This window comes from Neoarius graeffei, chromosome 4, assembly GCF_027579695.1.
Source record: "Neoarius graeffei isolate fNeoGra1 chromosome 4, fNeoGra1.pri, whole genome shotgun sequence".
Taxonomy (NCBI): Eukaryota; Metazoa; Chordata; class Actinopteri; order Siluriformes; family Ariidae; genus Neoarius; species Neoarius graeffei.
This window is the reverse complement of record NC_083572.1, coordinates 47,918,202-47,932,256: the sequence shown is the minus strand read 5'-3', so window position 1 is coordinate 47,932,256 and position 14,055 is coordinate 47,918,202. Positions and strand designations below refer to the sequence as shown.

The following is a 14,055-nucleotide window of genomic DNA, read 5'->3' as shown; positions in this document are numbered from 1 at the left end:
TTTTTTAATATTATGAGTAATTCTGAGCCAAGATTCTCCAGATTTTAGCAATTTAACAACCCAAACCACAGCCTCACCTTTTGCAGTGCTCATCTTTCAGGCAGGAGTAACACGTATAAACAGTCAGTGTGATAAACGAGAGGGGGAGAGAGCGAGAGCCAACGTTGCCATAGAAATGGACTCACTTAGCAAAGTGTGCAGGACTATAGCATGTCCGTTCGTGATGGCTCAATGAGCTAACGGGGTTATTTCTAGCCCACAAGAGAGCCTGTTCCTGCTACAGTGGCCTTGAACGATGTTTGAGTTGGGTTATATTTGGATGTGTCTCTTTGAGACAGTGGAGAAGCAGCAACTTAGTCCAGGTTAAAGCTTTTTCTGTGATTGATTTATTTGTCTCACATCTGCACTCGTATTTTTCTTCAGACTTGTGAAGCTAATGGTATTATTATTATTTTTGTGTGTGTGTGTCTACACTCCTCTAGTTATTTGAATGATCTTGAGAGGATAGCACGAGCAGACTACATTCCCACCCAGCAGGACGTGTTGAGGACCAGAGTGAAAACTACTGGCATCGTCGAGACACACTTCACTTTTAAGGAACTGCACTTCAAGTGAGAGATCTTGCTGACACTCACCCTTTCTTTCTCTCATTTTCTTCCGCATGCTTGTGTTTCTTTCTGTGCGCTTACGCAGACGTGCCAAACTCGATCATTTTAGTTACAGCATTTCTGGTTTTGGACCGCCTGATACCGTGCCACAGGAGACACCCGAAAACTGTGCTTTTCTGCTTTTTCAGTTAAAATGTGGTCAGAACAAACACGAGTAAAATCTGTAGAGCGGAAATACCAATTCTCTGTAGGGGAAAGGACACAGGATGTGAAAGACTTGTTTGTTTCTGTCAGCGGTTCATTCTGCTTCACTTCGACTTTATTTTAGCGAGGTGGGACGATGATCCTTTTATGTCGGTTAAAAAAACCGAATTAGCTGTTAATTATGAAGTTAATGATCTTTTTAAAAGGCAAAGCTAGCTAGTCCTGTATTCTCTTGAAAATGACACCTGCTGCATCCAACATACGGTTGATCTGCGCAACTCTCTGGTATCACATGACCAGTTGCACTTCCTGTTAGATAAATGGGATAAATAATTCATTAGGGATGAAATGAGTTCATATGTTTTAAAGTCGTTTATTCTTCTGTAAAGCTGCTTTGCAGCAATGTCGGTTGTTAAAAGCGCTATATAGTTAAACTGCCCTGACCTGATAATGTGACTAGATCAGAGTGAGGGAATTTGAAACGAGTTATCTATTTAAAGAAAAATGATATTTAAAAAAAAAAAGATATTATTAGGTCCGATATGGACTGGATATGTGCTTCTGTTCATTTCAAAAGGATGTAAAGTAAACTTATGAAATATATTTCTTTATAAATCCAAACGTCTGAAGTTGTTAGCGATGTCGGCACCTCTTCTTATGTGTCTGTCAGTTCGCCTGTAGCTTAGGGTGCATCAGTTGCCCTCACTTTCATAAAATCTGATGCATGTTTGTTTGGGTGTTCCTTTTCACCAATAAAGACATCCTGTAAAATTTTTTGACCATATTCAAAAGTCTATTGGTGGCACCATGAGGTTCATTTTTTGCCAAAAAACGCTTATTTTATGTTTTCGCGTAAGGTTTGAATCACAATGTTGGACTCCATTTATTGATTCCTTGTGACCCAGAGATCATGTTAAGAACCTTTGCAAGCGATTGAGAAGCATTAATGTGATTCATAATACATTTGTATTGTTTAAAAGAAGTTGAACAATGATTCAATGAACAGCTAAAACTCAAACTGGGCTTGATAATACAGTGGGGCAAAAAAGTATTTAGTCAGTCACCAATTGCGCAAGTTCTCCCACTTAAAAAGATGAGAGAGGCCTGTAATTTTCATCATAGGTATACCTCAACTATGAGAGACAAAATGAAAAAATAAAATCCAGAAAATCACATTGTCTGATTTGTAAAGAATTTATTTGCAAATTATGGTGGAAAATAAGTATTTGGTCAATAACAAAAGTTCATCTCAATACTTTGTTATATACCCTTTGTTGGCAATGACAGAAGTCAAACGTTTTCTGTAAGTCTTCACAAGGTTTTCACACACTGTTGCTGGTATTTTGGCCCATTCCTCCATGCAGATCTCCTCTAGAGCAGTGATGTTTTGGGGCTGTCGCTGGGCAACACGGACTTTCAACTCCCTCCAAAGATTTTCTATGGGGTTGAGATCTGGAGACTGGCTAGGCCACTCCAGGACCTTGAAATGCTTCTTACGAAGCCACTCCTTCGTTGCCCGGGCGGTGTGTTTGGGATCATTGTCATGCTGAAAGACCCAGCCACGTTTCATCTTCAATGCCCTTGCTGATGGAAGGAGGTTTTCACTCAAACTCTCACGATACATGAACCCATTCATTCTTTCCTTTACACGGATCAGTCGTCCTGGTCCCTTTGCAGAAAAACAGCCCCAAAGCATGATGTTTCCACCCCCATGCTTCACAGTAGGTATGGTGTGTTCTTTGGATGCAACTCAGCATTCTTTCTCCTCCAAACACGACAAGTTGAGTTTTTACCAAAAAGTTGTATTTTGGTTTCATCTGACCATATGGCATTCTCCCAATCCTCTTCTGGATCATCCAAATGCTCTCTAGCAAACTTCAGACGGGCCTGGACATGCTTAAGCAGGGGGACACGTCTGGCACTGCAGGATTTGAGTCCCTGGCGGCGTAGTGTGTTACTGATGGTAGCCTTTGTTACTTTGGTCCCAGCTCTCTGCAGGTCATTCACTAGGTCCCCCCGTGTGGTTCTGGGATTTTTGCTCACCGTTCTTGTGATCATTTTGACCCCACGGGGTGAGATCTTGCGTGGAGCCCCAGATCGAGGGAGATTATCAGTGGTCTTGTATGTCTTCCATTTTCTAATAATTGCTCCCACAGTTGATTTCTTCACACCAAACTGCTTACCTAATGCAGATTCAGTCTTCCCAGCCTGGTGCAGGTCTACAATTTTGTTTCTGGTGTCCTTTGACAGCTCTTTGGTCTTGGCCATAGTGGAGTTTGGAGTGTGACTGTTTGAGGTTGTGGACAGGTGTCTTTTATACTGATAACGAGTTCAAACAGGTGCCATTAATACAGGTAACGAGTGGAGGACAGAGGAGCCTCTTAAAGAAGAAGTTACAGGTCTGTGAGAGCCAGAAATCTTGCTTGTTTGTAGGTGACCAAATACTTATTTTACCAAGGAATTTACCAATTAATTCATTAAAAATCCTACAATGTGATTTCCTGGATTCTTTCCCCCCATTCTGTCTCTCATAGTTGAAGTGTACCTATGATGAAAATTACAGGCCTCTCTCATCTTTTTAAGTGGGAGAACTTGCACAATTGGTGGCTGATTAAATACTTTTTTGCGCCACTGTATATTTAGAATATGTACTAAAAATGTGTACCTAAGATATTTGGTATACTCTATAAGGTGCCATAATGTTTCATGAAAAGTGATCGAAATTTTGTCATAAAAGTCATAAAATAGCAGCTTTTTCCATAACTTTGAGCTTCTGGTGCCACCATTAAACTTTTTAATTTTGTCAAAATATTTCACCCAGTGTGTTTTCTTACCAAAAGGAACAGAAAAACAAAAATGCATCATGATCGGAGGAACTTCTCATTTTTAGGGGGCAACTGATGCACCCAACTGTAGCTGTTCAAGTGCTATTTTGTTCCAGCGATAAGATAAATTAAATACAAATCGAACTAAAACTAAGCTGTAATAGCCCAGCACTCTGCCCCACGCAGTCCATCACCTCCTCCTTCTGTTTTTGTGCAATGAATAATACATAATAATCAATAGAGGGAGTCAGAAATGTTACTTCTTCACTTGTCCCACTTCTTGTAACCATAGAAACTTTTCTCCTATAAATGTTTGTGGCTGTAATAAAGGCTCAGCTGTTGACTGGACAGATCGACTGCAGATGTTGAATCAGTAAAAGTGTCTACATGCATTTTATTAAAACACCTAGACTGAAAAAGAGCCCCAAAAAAATCATTTGTGAAATTTCTCCATTGTGTTGGTTGGCATCATTTTCTTTCTCTCTCTCTCTCTCTCTCTCAAGGATGTTTGATGTTGGAGGGCAGAGATCAGAACGGAAGAAGTGGATCCATTGCTTTGAAGGAGTGACCGCCATCATCTTCTGCGTGGCTCTAAGTGCCTATGACCTGATGCTGGCTGAGGATGAAGAGATGGTGAGGACAATAGTGCTTTGACTTGCGTCTTTTTCTAACGATCAGGCTAAAACTAGTCCTTGCTCATGGCAAACAGTGAGGTATTTGAACGTTCCGTTTATGGATCAACGTGAGGTGAGATGAGTGGAGCCCGTGCCGTAACTACCCTCACCATTTTATTAGGAACACCTGTGCATTCATGCACTTGTCTAATCAGCACTCAGATGGCAGCGGCGGGATGCAAAAAAAAAAGTCGACGCAGGTCAAGAGCTTCAGTTAATATAAACATCAGAACAAAGAAGTGTGATCTCTGTGGCTTTCGCTGTGGCATGGGTGTTAGTACCAGGTGGACTGGTTTGTGTATTTAAGAAGCTACTGATGTGAGATTTTCACACACAACAGTCTCTGGAGTTCACATAAAATAGTGTGACCAAAAAAACATTTGAGCGACCGTTCTGTGGGTGGAAACACCTTGTTGATAAGAGAGGTACGAGATAAATGGCCAAAATTGGTCTGAGCTCCCAGGAAGGATATAGTAACTCCTATAATCACGCTTTGTAATTATGGTAAGCAGAAAAACATCTTGGGCTGCACAACACCTCAAACTTTTGAGGTAGATGAGCTACAACAGCAGAAGACCACATCAGGTTCCTCTCCAGTCAGCCAAGAAGAAGAATCAAATCGCCGTTTACACATACCCGGGTATTTTTAAAAACGCAGACCTTTGCCTTCGTTTGTGCCTTTCGTTTATACACAAACGGAGTTTTTTCCTCTGAAAACGATTCTTTCTAAAAACCCTGGCAAAAGTGGAGATTTTTTGAAAACCCCGTTTTGCGTTTGTGTGTAAAGAGACCAAAACGGAGTTTTAGGCAATCTTCGCGCCACAAAAGAGCGACCATTGTACATATGACAAGCATGGAAACACTCAGAGTAGCAGCATTTCTGTTATTAAGAGCTATATTCGCCTGTTTGCTTTTGAGAATAAAGCTCATAAAGCTCATTGACCAGCAGAGACGCATTAGGGCTCGGAGGGCAGCAATTGCGGAGCTTCTGGTGACCAAAAGAGCCCGACCGTACCACCGCCAGCGTCGGCGATTTTGGGTTCGACCTGGACGGACTGCTATCTGGTGGGAGAATTTCGAGAATGCCTTTGTCGTCCCGGAGGAATGGCAGGAAAATTTCAGAATGTCGCGATCCTCACTCCTGTCACTTGCAGAGTTGGTACGTCCGTACATACAGGGTGAGTGTACTCACATGCGCGCTTCTGTCGATGTCGTCAAAAAAGTTGCCTGCACACTCTGACGTAGTTTAACAGCTCTTGACAGCGTATTTATGTGGATCAATATAAACGTAATTTAAAAAAAAAAAACGCAGCTGTGTGCACGAAGTTATTTTGGAAAACGGAGTTTAGAAAATATGCGTTTTTAAAAATACCCGGGTATGTGTAAACAGCGCCTGAGGCTATCATGGGCACAAACTCCCCCCAAAACTGGACAGTTGAGGATTGGGGGGGAACACTCCTGATCTTTTTCCGGTCTTCAACTTTCTAGTTTGGGTGAGTCTGTGCTCATAATAGCCTCAGATTCTTGTTCTTGGCTGACAGGAGAGGAACCTGATGTGGTCTTCTGCTGCTGTTTTTCATCCACTCTCAAGGTTTGATGTGCTGTGTGTCCTGAGATGCTTTTCTGCTCACCGCAGTTACAAAGCCTGATCGTTTGAGTTACTATAGACTTCGTCAGCTCAAACCAGTCCAGTCATTCTCCTCTGAGTTCTCCCAATAAGGGATTTTATCCAACAGACCCTTCTGCACCCAGGATATTTTTGTTTCTCGTATAAACTTGGTGTGTGTGTGTGTGTGTGTGTGTGTGTGTGTGTGAGAATCTCAGGAAATCAACAGTTTCAGAAATAATCAAACCGTTCATCTCGCACCAACACCCATGCCACAGTTAAAGCCACAGAGCTCACACTACTACTACTACTACTACTTCATTCTGATGTTTGATGTGAACATTAACTGAAGCTCTTGACTTGTATCTGCATGCTTGTGCTGCTGCAGCGACATGATTGGCTGATTTAGGGAACTGCAGAAATGAGTAGGTGTTCCTAATGTAATGCCTGGCGAGTGTATGTAGTTGTCGGAAGTATGAAGTGGTGGCTCCCCCTTGTGGCCACTCTAATGTGTAATCTCCTAGGTTTGTTAAAACATTCTCTCACTATTTCCCCCCCCTTTTCTTTACAGAACCGTATGCATGAGAGCATGAAGCTCTTTGATTCCATCTGCAACAATAAATGGTTCACAGAGACCTCCATCATTCTCTTTCTCAATAAGAAGGACCTGTTTGAGGAGAAGATCACACGCAGCCCTCTCACCATCTGCTTCCCGGAGTATACAGGTCTGGAAGTCCAATACTGACTCAACAACACATTTGTTTATGTAATGTCTTTTATCCTATAAGTTATATTTAATGATTTTTTTTTGTATATTTCTCCTTAACAATGACTATAGAAGGAAATATGGAGTTGTAGAGTTGGATACGATTTTGATTTATAGACATCGTTTTTATTTTGTTTTATCACTGGGGCATACTTGAACCTCCTTTAATTATTTTTTAAATGTTTTTTTTTTATATTTTTAAGGTTTTGGTGGATTACGGTTTTTAAATGTTCTTTTCAGGATGTTTGTTTATTCTGAAATAATTGTATAAACTAGGCTTATCAGCTGGTTTATAAATCCAAATCCGTCTGTAGCTGATTGTCTCATCCATTTTGTAGGTGTTGGCCTGCAGTGTCGGTCATCCAATACAGGCATTTTTTTTATACCTGTGTTTATTTTTTTTTAATGTTTTTTTTTTCAGTATAATTTTATGGTTAAATGTTTAAGTCAAATATTGCGTGAGAATATTTTGCATTTGTAGATCTTCAAGACTGTTTGTTTAATGATGTTTTTGGTTGCTGATATCTACTGTTTTTTTGTTTATTAATCATTTCTTCAGAGTGAAGGATTACTTCATGAGAAACAACAGACATTATTTGATCTTGCCAAACCTTTGTGTAACCTTAAAGGAGATACGCAGAGCCTTTATTTTTAAATACATTTCTGAGTGGATAGTATCTCCATCCTTGACTCTTATATGCTGCATAAATGGGAATAAAAGAATATTTTTTGAGAGTTGAAATCGACCGCAAAGTTGGCATTCGAGCTGCCCCGCTGAGCCAGCCAGCCCTGAGTGCGTGACGTCACGTGGTAACCGGTTTTAAGGCCAAGGCCTTTTACAGCTATAGACTAAAGTCATATAAATACAAATTTATGGTGAAAGTAAGAAATCCCGTTACCGACTTGCTCAACTAAGACTGATTTGACTTCATTGATTGTGGGTTGACTCTCATTAAAACAGGATGGGTGTTATAACTTATGCAGCATACATGTACATGCATGCATTTTCACTGATAAAACGTAAAAGGCTCATTAAATAATCAGATGAACTGAGACAATCACATTCTGAAGCAAATTAAATAATCTTACACTGGCAACTTAAACACACAATACAAGTTGCATGTATTAATCTAAATGCAGGTAAACAACAACTTTTTGTTGTTTTGTATTCAAATGAGAGTCGGAGCTTACCTGTCTGTGTTCTCGCTTCTTGAAGGCCGACCTTGTGGCCGATTTGTTTTGAAACAATCTGACTTTCAGTTGTTCGTTCAGTTCTCCGTTCATTTGCTTCTTCCACGTAAGGGCAAGATGGCTGCGATATCCGGTGAAGAAATCAGACGGCTGCTCCACTCATTCTCCATTTTCTCCATACTGAGTACTCCGCCATTACTGCTCAGCTCAGGCAATTACTAAAACCCGGGATGGAACAGAACATCACTGATTTTAGCAACAACCGCGGGGAGGTCACTGCCCGAGCGATAATATATCACATCCTGTTCCGTCCCGGGTTTTACCAACAACCCTCGGCTCACTCCGGGAGAACTAGTGCAACTGAACTTACTTTCCTTTTCTTGTCGTTTTCTTTCATTGTTGGTACTGCACCCTCTTTCAGTACAGGCTTATAGCCAACGCTCCTCAACAGATCAGAGTTCTTGTACGAGTTTTCAGTAAAATGTGCAGAGCAGAGGAGAGACCACTTCGTAGGCGCCCAACGTGCCCGTGAACTTCTTGCAAAATGCATCCAAATCTTTGCAGTTTGAACCTTCTTGGACCATGAATGCAACGTAAATCCACCTTCTGTCATGTTGCTGCACCCGCCAGCAACACATCTACGTGGCATGGTGATAAATTAGCTCAAAATGGAGGATTGGAGTCGCAGTCAGCTCTGTGTTTTAATATAGCGGAAATGGCGATGAGACCGATAGCCTTCCTGCTGTGACGTCATAGACGTCAAGGTCATTCACTCAGACCGCTACCTATATGAATCACTTTAATCATAAAAATGACTATATTAGATTTTATTGTTAACGCATAAAACTATTCCTGTGCCATTCTTGAGGTCTCAAGGCATTTATAAATGAAAGCGAGGCCATGGCTCTGCGTATCTGCTTTAAAGTCCAACCCTTATGGAGTTATGTATGTAGAGTATAACACCGTAAACTTTTGATAGCTGAGAAGTCAAAATTTTGACGTCCCATCTCGCGAAACAGCTTTTCACCCAGATAGACTCTTTAATACTGTAGGATTAACTCGATATTGAAGCGTTCCACTTTTTTTCAGCTTTCCTCTGTAGTTCAGTTCTAGTGTATGACTGATTTTTAGTCGAAGGTGAATATAGTTCCCCAAACTCAATGATCAGTGACAGCTTGCTGTGTAATTAATCTGCAAATTAGAACACGTTGACTGGTGCGCAGTAGCATTTTAGGGTTTTTTGAGTGAACAATTTCCGTCCATGACACCTGGGTTTCTTGCTGCATCGTACTCCGTGTGATGTTTTCCTTGTCTTTCTTGTTCCTGTTGTTCAGGAGCCAATAAATATGACGAAGCAGCGAGTTACATCCAGACCAAGTTTGAGGATCTGAACAAAAAGAAGGATACAAAAGAGATCTACACCCACTTTACCTGCGCCACCGACACCAAGAACGTGCAGTTTGTGTTCGATGCGGTCACTGATGTCATCATCAAAAACAACCTGAAGGACTGTGGGCTTTTCTAATGACAAAGTCAAGGAGTATGCCAAGGTACTTGCGCTCTCTCTCTCTCTCTCTCTCTCTCTCTCAAGTTAATGTTCATTGGTTTCTTATTTCCCCCATCTATTGTTTCAGAAAGAGCTCAGCTGTGTGGTGCACCTACATTAGCGTCGGTCATCACAATGCCAGACTGCCTACAGCCATCCAGACAAACGCTGAATTTTCATGTAATACCTTTTTGGGGGGGGAGGACCAAGAACCACAACAAAGAGAAAATATATATTGTTGAATCCCACCAGTCACTGAATTCCAAAATACCCTTTCCTATACCTAATTTTTATTCTTTTTTTTTTGTAAATATTTTTGAGCTTATTTTCTTTAGAATTAAAAAGGCAACAAATTGTTTTGAGGTTTCTCTTTGCTCCTTGGCTTTTGTTTGAGTCTGACCATGCAAAAGAAGAAAGTGAGGGAGGAAAAAAATTTGATAAATAAACGTTCCTTTTCTTTAACAGATGCTTAAATCTTCATAAACGTTCCTGTGTAATATGTCTTTTGTAAAAGCTATGTGAACACAGATCGAGATCAATAAAATTTCTGCTTTGGGTTGTTTTTTTTTTTAACGACTTACATGTGGATTCCACATTCCTGGTTTAACTGTACAATCTGCTGTGTGATGGACCACATTTAAAATGAATTATAATAATAAAAGAACAAATAGCTTGCTCTGGTTCCGCCACAGTGTGACACGCTCGCAGTAATTTGTCTTATGCATTTAACATTCTGAAATCCTAGCTTCACTTTGCTCAACACTGTACAACTGTGACTAATATGTAAGATGCATAACTTGTCTTCGCACGTCCTTTTGTGTTCCTGCCCCAACTCTCTCTTCTGTTTTGTGCCTTGACTTCTGTTTTTTTTTTCCACATTGTCTGTAGAATTTAGAGCAATTTCATTTTGCAGTATCTAATGAAGAATTTAAACATAAGGTTTGTGGTTTTAGGAGATGATAAAAACGTGGCCGCTATCTGATGAATATGAAAATGACATGAAATGTTTTATTGAAAATAAATTTTGATTTCACAACCGTGAATCGTGTCTGTTTGCATCCACTATTTTTTAGTATTACATTACATTACATTACAGGTACAGTGGTGCTGGAAAGTTTGTGAACCCTTTATAATTTTCTAGATTTCTGCATAAATATGACCTAAAACATCATCAGATTTTCACGCAAGTCCTAAAAGTAGATAAAGAGAACCCAGTTAAACAAATGAGACAAAAATATTATACGTGGTCATTTATTTATTGAGGAAAATGATCCAATATTACATATCTGTGAGTGGCAAAAGTATGTGAACCTTTGCTTTCAGTATCTGGTGTGACCCCCTTGTGCAGCAATAACTGCAACTAAACATTTCCGGTAACTGTTGACAGAATTTGAGCCCATTCCTCCGTACAGAACAGCTTCAACTCTGGGATGTTGGTGGGTTTCCTCACATGAACTGCTCGCTTCAGGTCCTTCCACAACATTTCGATTGGATTAAGGTCAGGACTTTGACTTGGCCATTCCAAAACATTAACTTTATTCTTCTTTAACCATTCTTTGGTAGAACGACTTGTGTGCTTAGGGTCGTTGTCTTGCTGCATGACCCACCTTCTCTTGAGATTCAGTTCATGGACAGATGTCCTGACATTTTCCTTTAGAATTTGCTGGTATAATTCAGAATTCATTGTTCCATCAATGATGGCAAGCCGTCCTGGCCCAGATGCAGCAAAACAGGCCCAAACCATGATACTACCACCACCATGTTTCACAGATGGGATAAGGTTCTTGTGCTGGAATGCAGCGTTTTCCTTTCTCCAAACATAATGCTTCTCATTTAAACCAAAACGTTCTATTTTGGTCTCGTCCGTCCACAAAGCATTTTTCCAACAGCCTTTTGGCTTGTCCATGTGATCTTTAGCAAACTGCAGACAAGCAGCAATGTTCTTTTTGGAGAGCAGTGGCTTTCTCCTTGCAACCCTGCCATGCACACCATTGTTGTTCAGTGTTCTCCTGATGGTGGACTCATGAACATTAACATTAGCCAATGTGAGAGAGGCCTTCAGTTGCTTAGAAGTTACCCTGGGGTCCTTTGTGACCTCACCGACTATTACACGCCTTGCTCTTGGAGTGATTTTTGTTGGTTGACCACTCTTAGGGAGGGTAACAATGGTCTTGAATTTCCTCCATTTGTACACAATCTGTCTGACTGTGGATTGGTGGAGTCCAAACTCTTTAGAGATGGTTTTGTAACCTTTTCCAGCCTGATGAGCATCAACAATGCTTTTTCTGAGGTCCTCAGAAATGTCCTTTGTTCATGCCATGATGCACTTCCACAAACATGTGGTGTGAAGATCAGACTTTGATAGATCCCTGTTCTTTAAATAAAACAGGGTGCCTACTCACACCTGATTGTCATCCCATTGATTGAAAACACCTGACTCTAATTTCACCTTCAAATTAACTGCGAATTCTAGAGGTTTACATACTTTTGCCACTCACAGATATGTAATGGATCATTTTCCTCAATAAATAAATGACCAAGTATAATATTTTTGTCTCATTTGTTTAACTGGGTTCTCTTTATCTACTTTTAGGACTTGTGTGAAAATCTGATGATGTTTTAGGTCATATTTATGCAGAAATATAGAAAATTTTAAAGGGTTCACAAACTTTCAAGCACCACTGTAAAGTGTTGCGATCCCGTTCAAACAAAAAACAAACAAATGGGGGGGGGGGATCTAGAAGGGCACTCCATGTAGAGTGCATGCCTCTGCCAAGCTGCATAGCCAGATTTGCATCAAAATCTAATCAATTGTTCCTTGGCCCATGGTCCACCTTTCCTCAGAATTTCATTAAAATCTGTTCACTACTTTTTGAGTTACGCTGGGCATAAACAAACAAACGGAGGTGAAAACATAACCTGCGCCAATGAAGTTGCGAGAGGTAATTGAAATGTATTCGATCTGTACGACGAGCACCAGTGAAGTGCTGTTCGTTTGTTGACTGAGCACTCTTTATGCTGTGTTCTGTTCCAGCTGCAATCACTCCAGCCAGTTTTTCGGAGTTAAACTAGAACAGTGCACTATAACAATCCAAACACTGAAAAGCAAAAGCAGAGCTCATGGTCTTGGCATCATCTTACAGTCTGAGGTAAAGTCTAATTCAGGCAGTGTTTCCAAGACACTGTTTTGGTAATGTTGTCAGGATGAATATGAAAAGGGTACATTGTGAGTTATCTGATGACTTTGTTTATTAATATCTACTATTTTTATGTTTTGATTTTATTGTTTGTTAGTTAAGGAATTATTTCGGTTCTCATCTCATCTCATTATCTCTAGCTGCTTTATCCTGTTCTACAGGGTCGCAGGCAAGCTGGAGCCTATCCCAGCTGACTACGGGCGAGAGGCGGGGTACACCCTGGACAAGTCGCCAGGTCATCACAGGGCTGACACATAGACACAGACAACCATTCACACTCACATTCACACCCAGCTGGTAAATTTTATATATATATCTCATCTCATCTCATTATCTCTAGCCGCTTTATCCTTCTACAGGGTCGCAGGCAAGCTGGAGCCTATCCCAGCTGACTACGGGCGAAAGGCGGGGTACACCCTGGACAAGTCGCCAGGTCATCACAGGGCTGACACATAGACACAGACAACCATTCACACTCACATTCACACCCAGCTGGTAAATTTTATATATATATATATATATATATATATATATATATATATATTTTTTTTTTTTTTATTTCACTCAGGTCCAGGCTGTTTTTCATATGAAAAATGCAAGTTTTTCAACACGAGAAGATAAACTTCACACCTTCAAGTCAACGTGTGATTTTCTTTTTATTATATCGACACATTCACAAACAAAAAGCACCCAAATTTATCAAATTCATCGATTTCCTCATGAGTGATATATATATCTGTTATTTACCAGCTGAGAGGTCCGTATGGTGAAATACCGTGACCGAGGTCTTGAAAGTACTGAGCGAGGCCCTCTGGGCCGAGGTCAGTATTCAAGGCCGAGGTCACGGTATTTCACCATACGGACCGACCTTAAGCTGGTAAATAACATTTATTTTTTCTTTACCAAATTCTAACAGAAAACGAGAGCGCCCGAAAGGGAAAACCGAGCCGAGCCGCCATTTTGAATCCTCATTCATGGCTGTAATACAAATTGCTTCCTCCTTGGTATACAAGTGCACTTCCATGGCAGGAAAAAACTACATTTTGCCGCCTGTGTAGTCCCCTATTTATACAAAATTGAGTCATTGAGTCAAAATTGAGTCAAACTCGCTTTCGCTGTGAACACTGTCGTTATCGCTATCCATAATGTAAAATTAATGCTATTTTGAATCCTCATTCACGGCTGTAATGCAAATGGCTTCCTCCTCGGTATACAAGTGCACTTCCATGGCAGGAAAAATCTACATTTTGCCGCCTATGTAGTCCCCTATTTATACAAAATTGAGTCATTCAGGATTCAGCCATGTTTTTGCTCGGCGTGAGCAACAGTTACAGGTTTTTAGCTTTCTCCTGAAATGTTTTCTTTTATTTCTTCTTCCTCAGGGTAGTAAAACTCGCTTTTGCTGTGAACACTGTCATTATCGCTATCCATGATGTAA

General features: G+C 40.5%; 1 protein-coding gene across 1 annotated transcript in view; it reads left to right on the top strand.

Moving 5' to 3' along the window:
• The window catches only part of gnai2b (guanine nucleotide binding protein (G protein), alpha inhibiting activity polypeptide 2b), a 132,982-nt gene extending 122,519 nt beyond the window's left edge, over positions 1 to 10,463 (top strand). The window contains exons 5-9 of the mRNA XM_060919292.1: positions 483 to 611; positions 4,141 to 4,270; positions 6,489 to 6,642; positions 9,209 to 9,424; positions 9,509 to 10,463. Coding sequence (XP_060775275.1) covers positions 483 to 611; positions 4,141 to 4,270; positions 6,489 to 6,642; positions 9,209 to 9,399 — 604 coding nt within the window. The 3' untranslated portion in view covers positions 9,400 to 9,424; positions 9,509 to 10,463. The remainder of the gene's footprint in view (positions 1 to 482; positions 612 to 4,140; positions 4,271 to 6,488; positions 6,643 to 9,208; positions 9,425 to 9,508) is intronic.
• Positions 10,464 to 14,055: the final 3,592 nt, after the last annotated feature.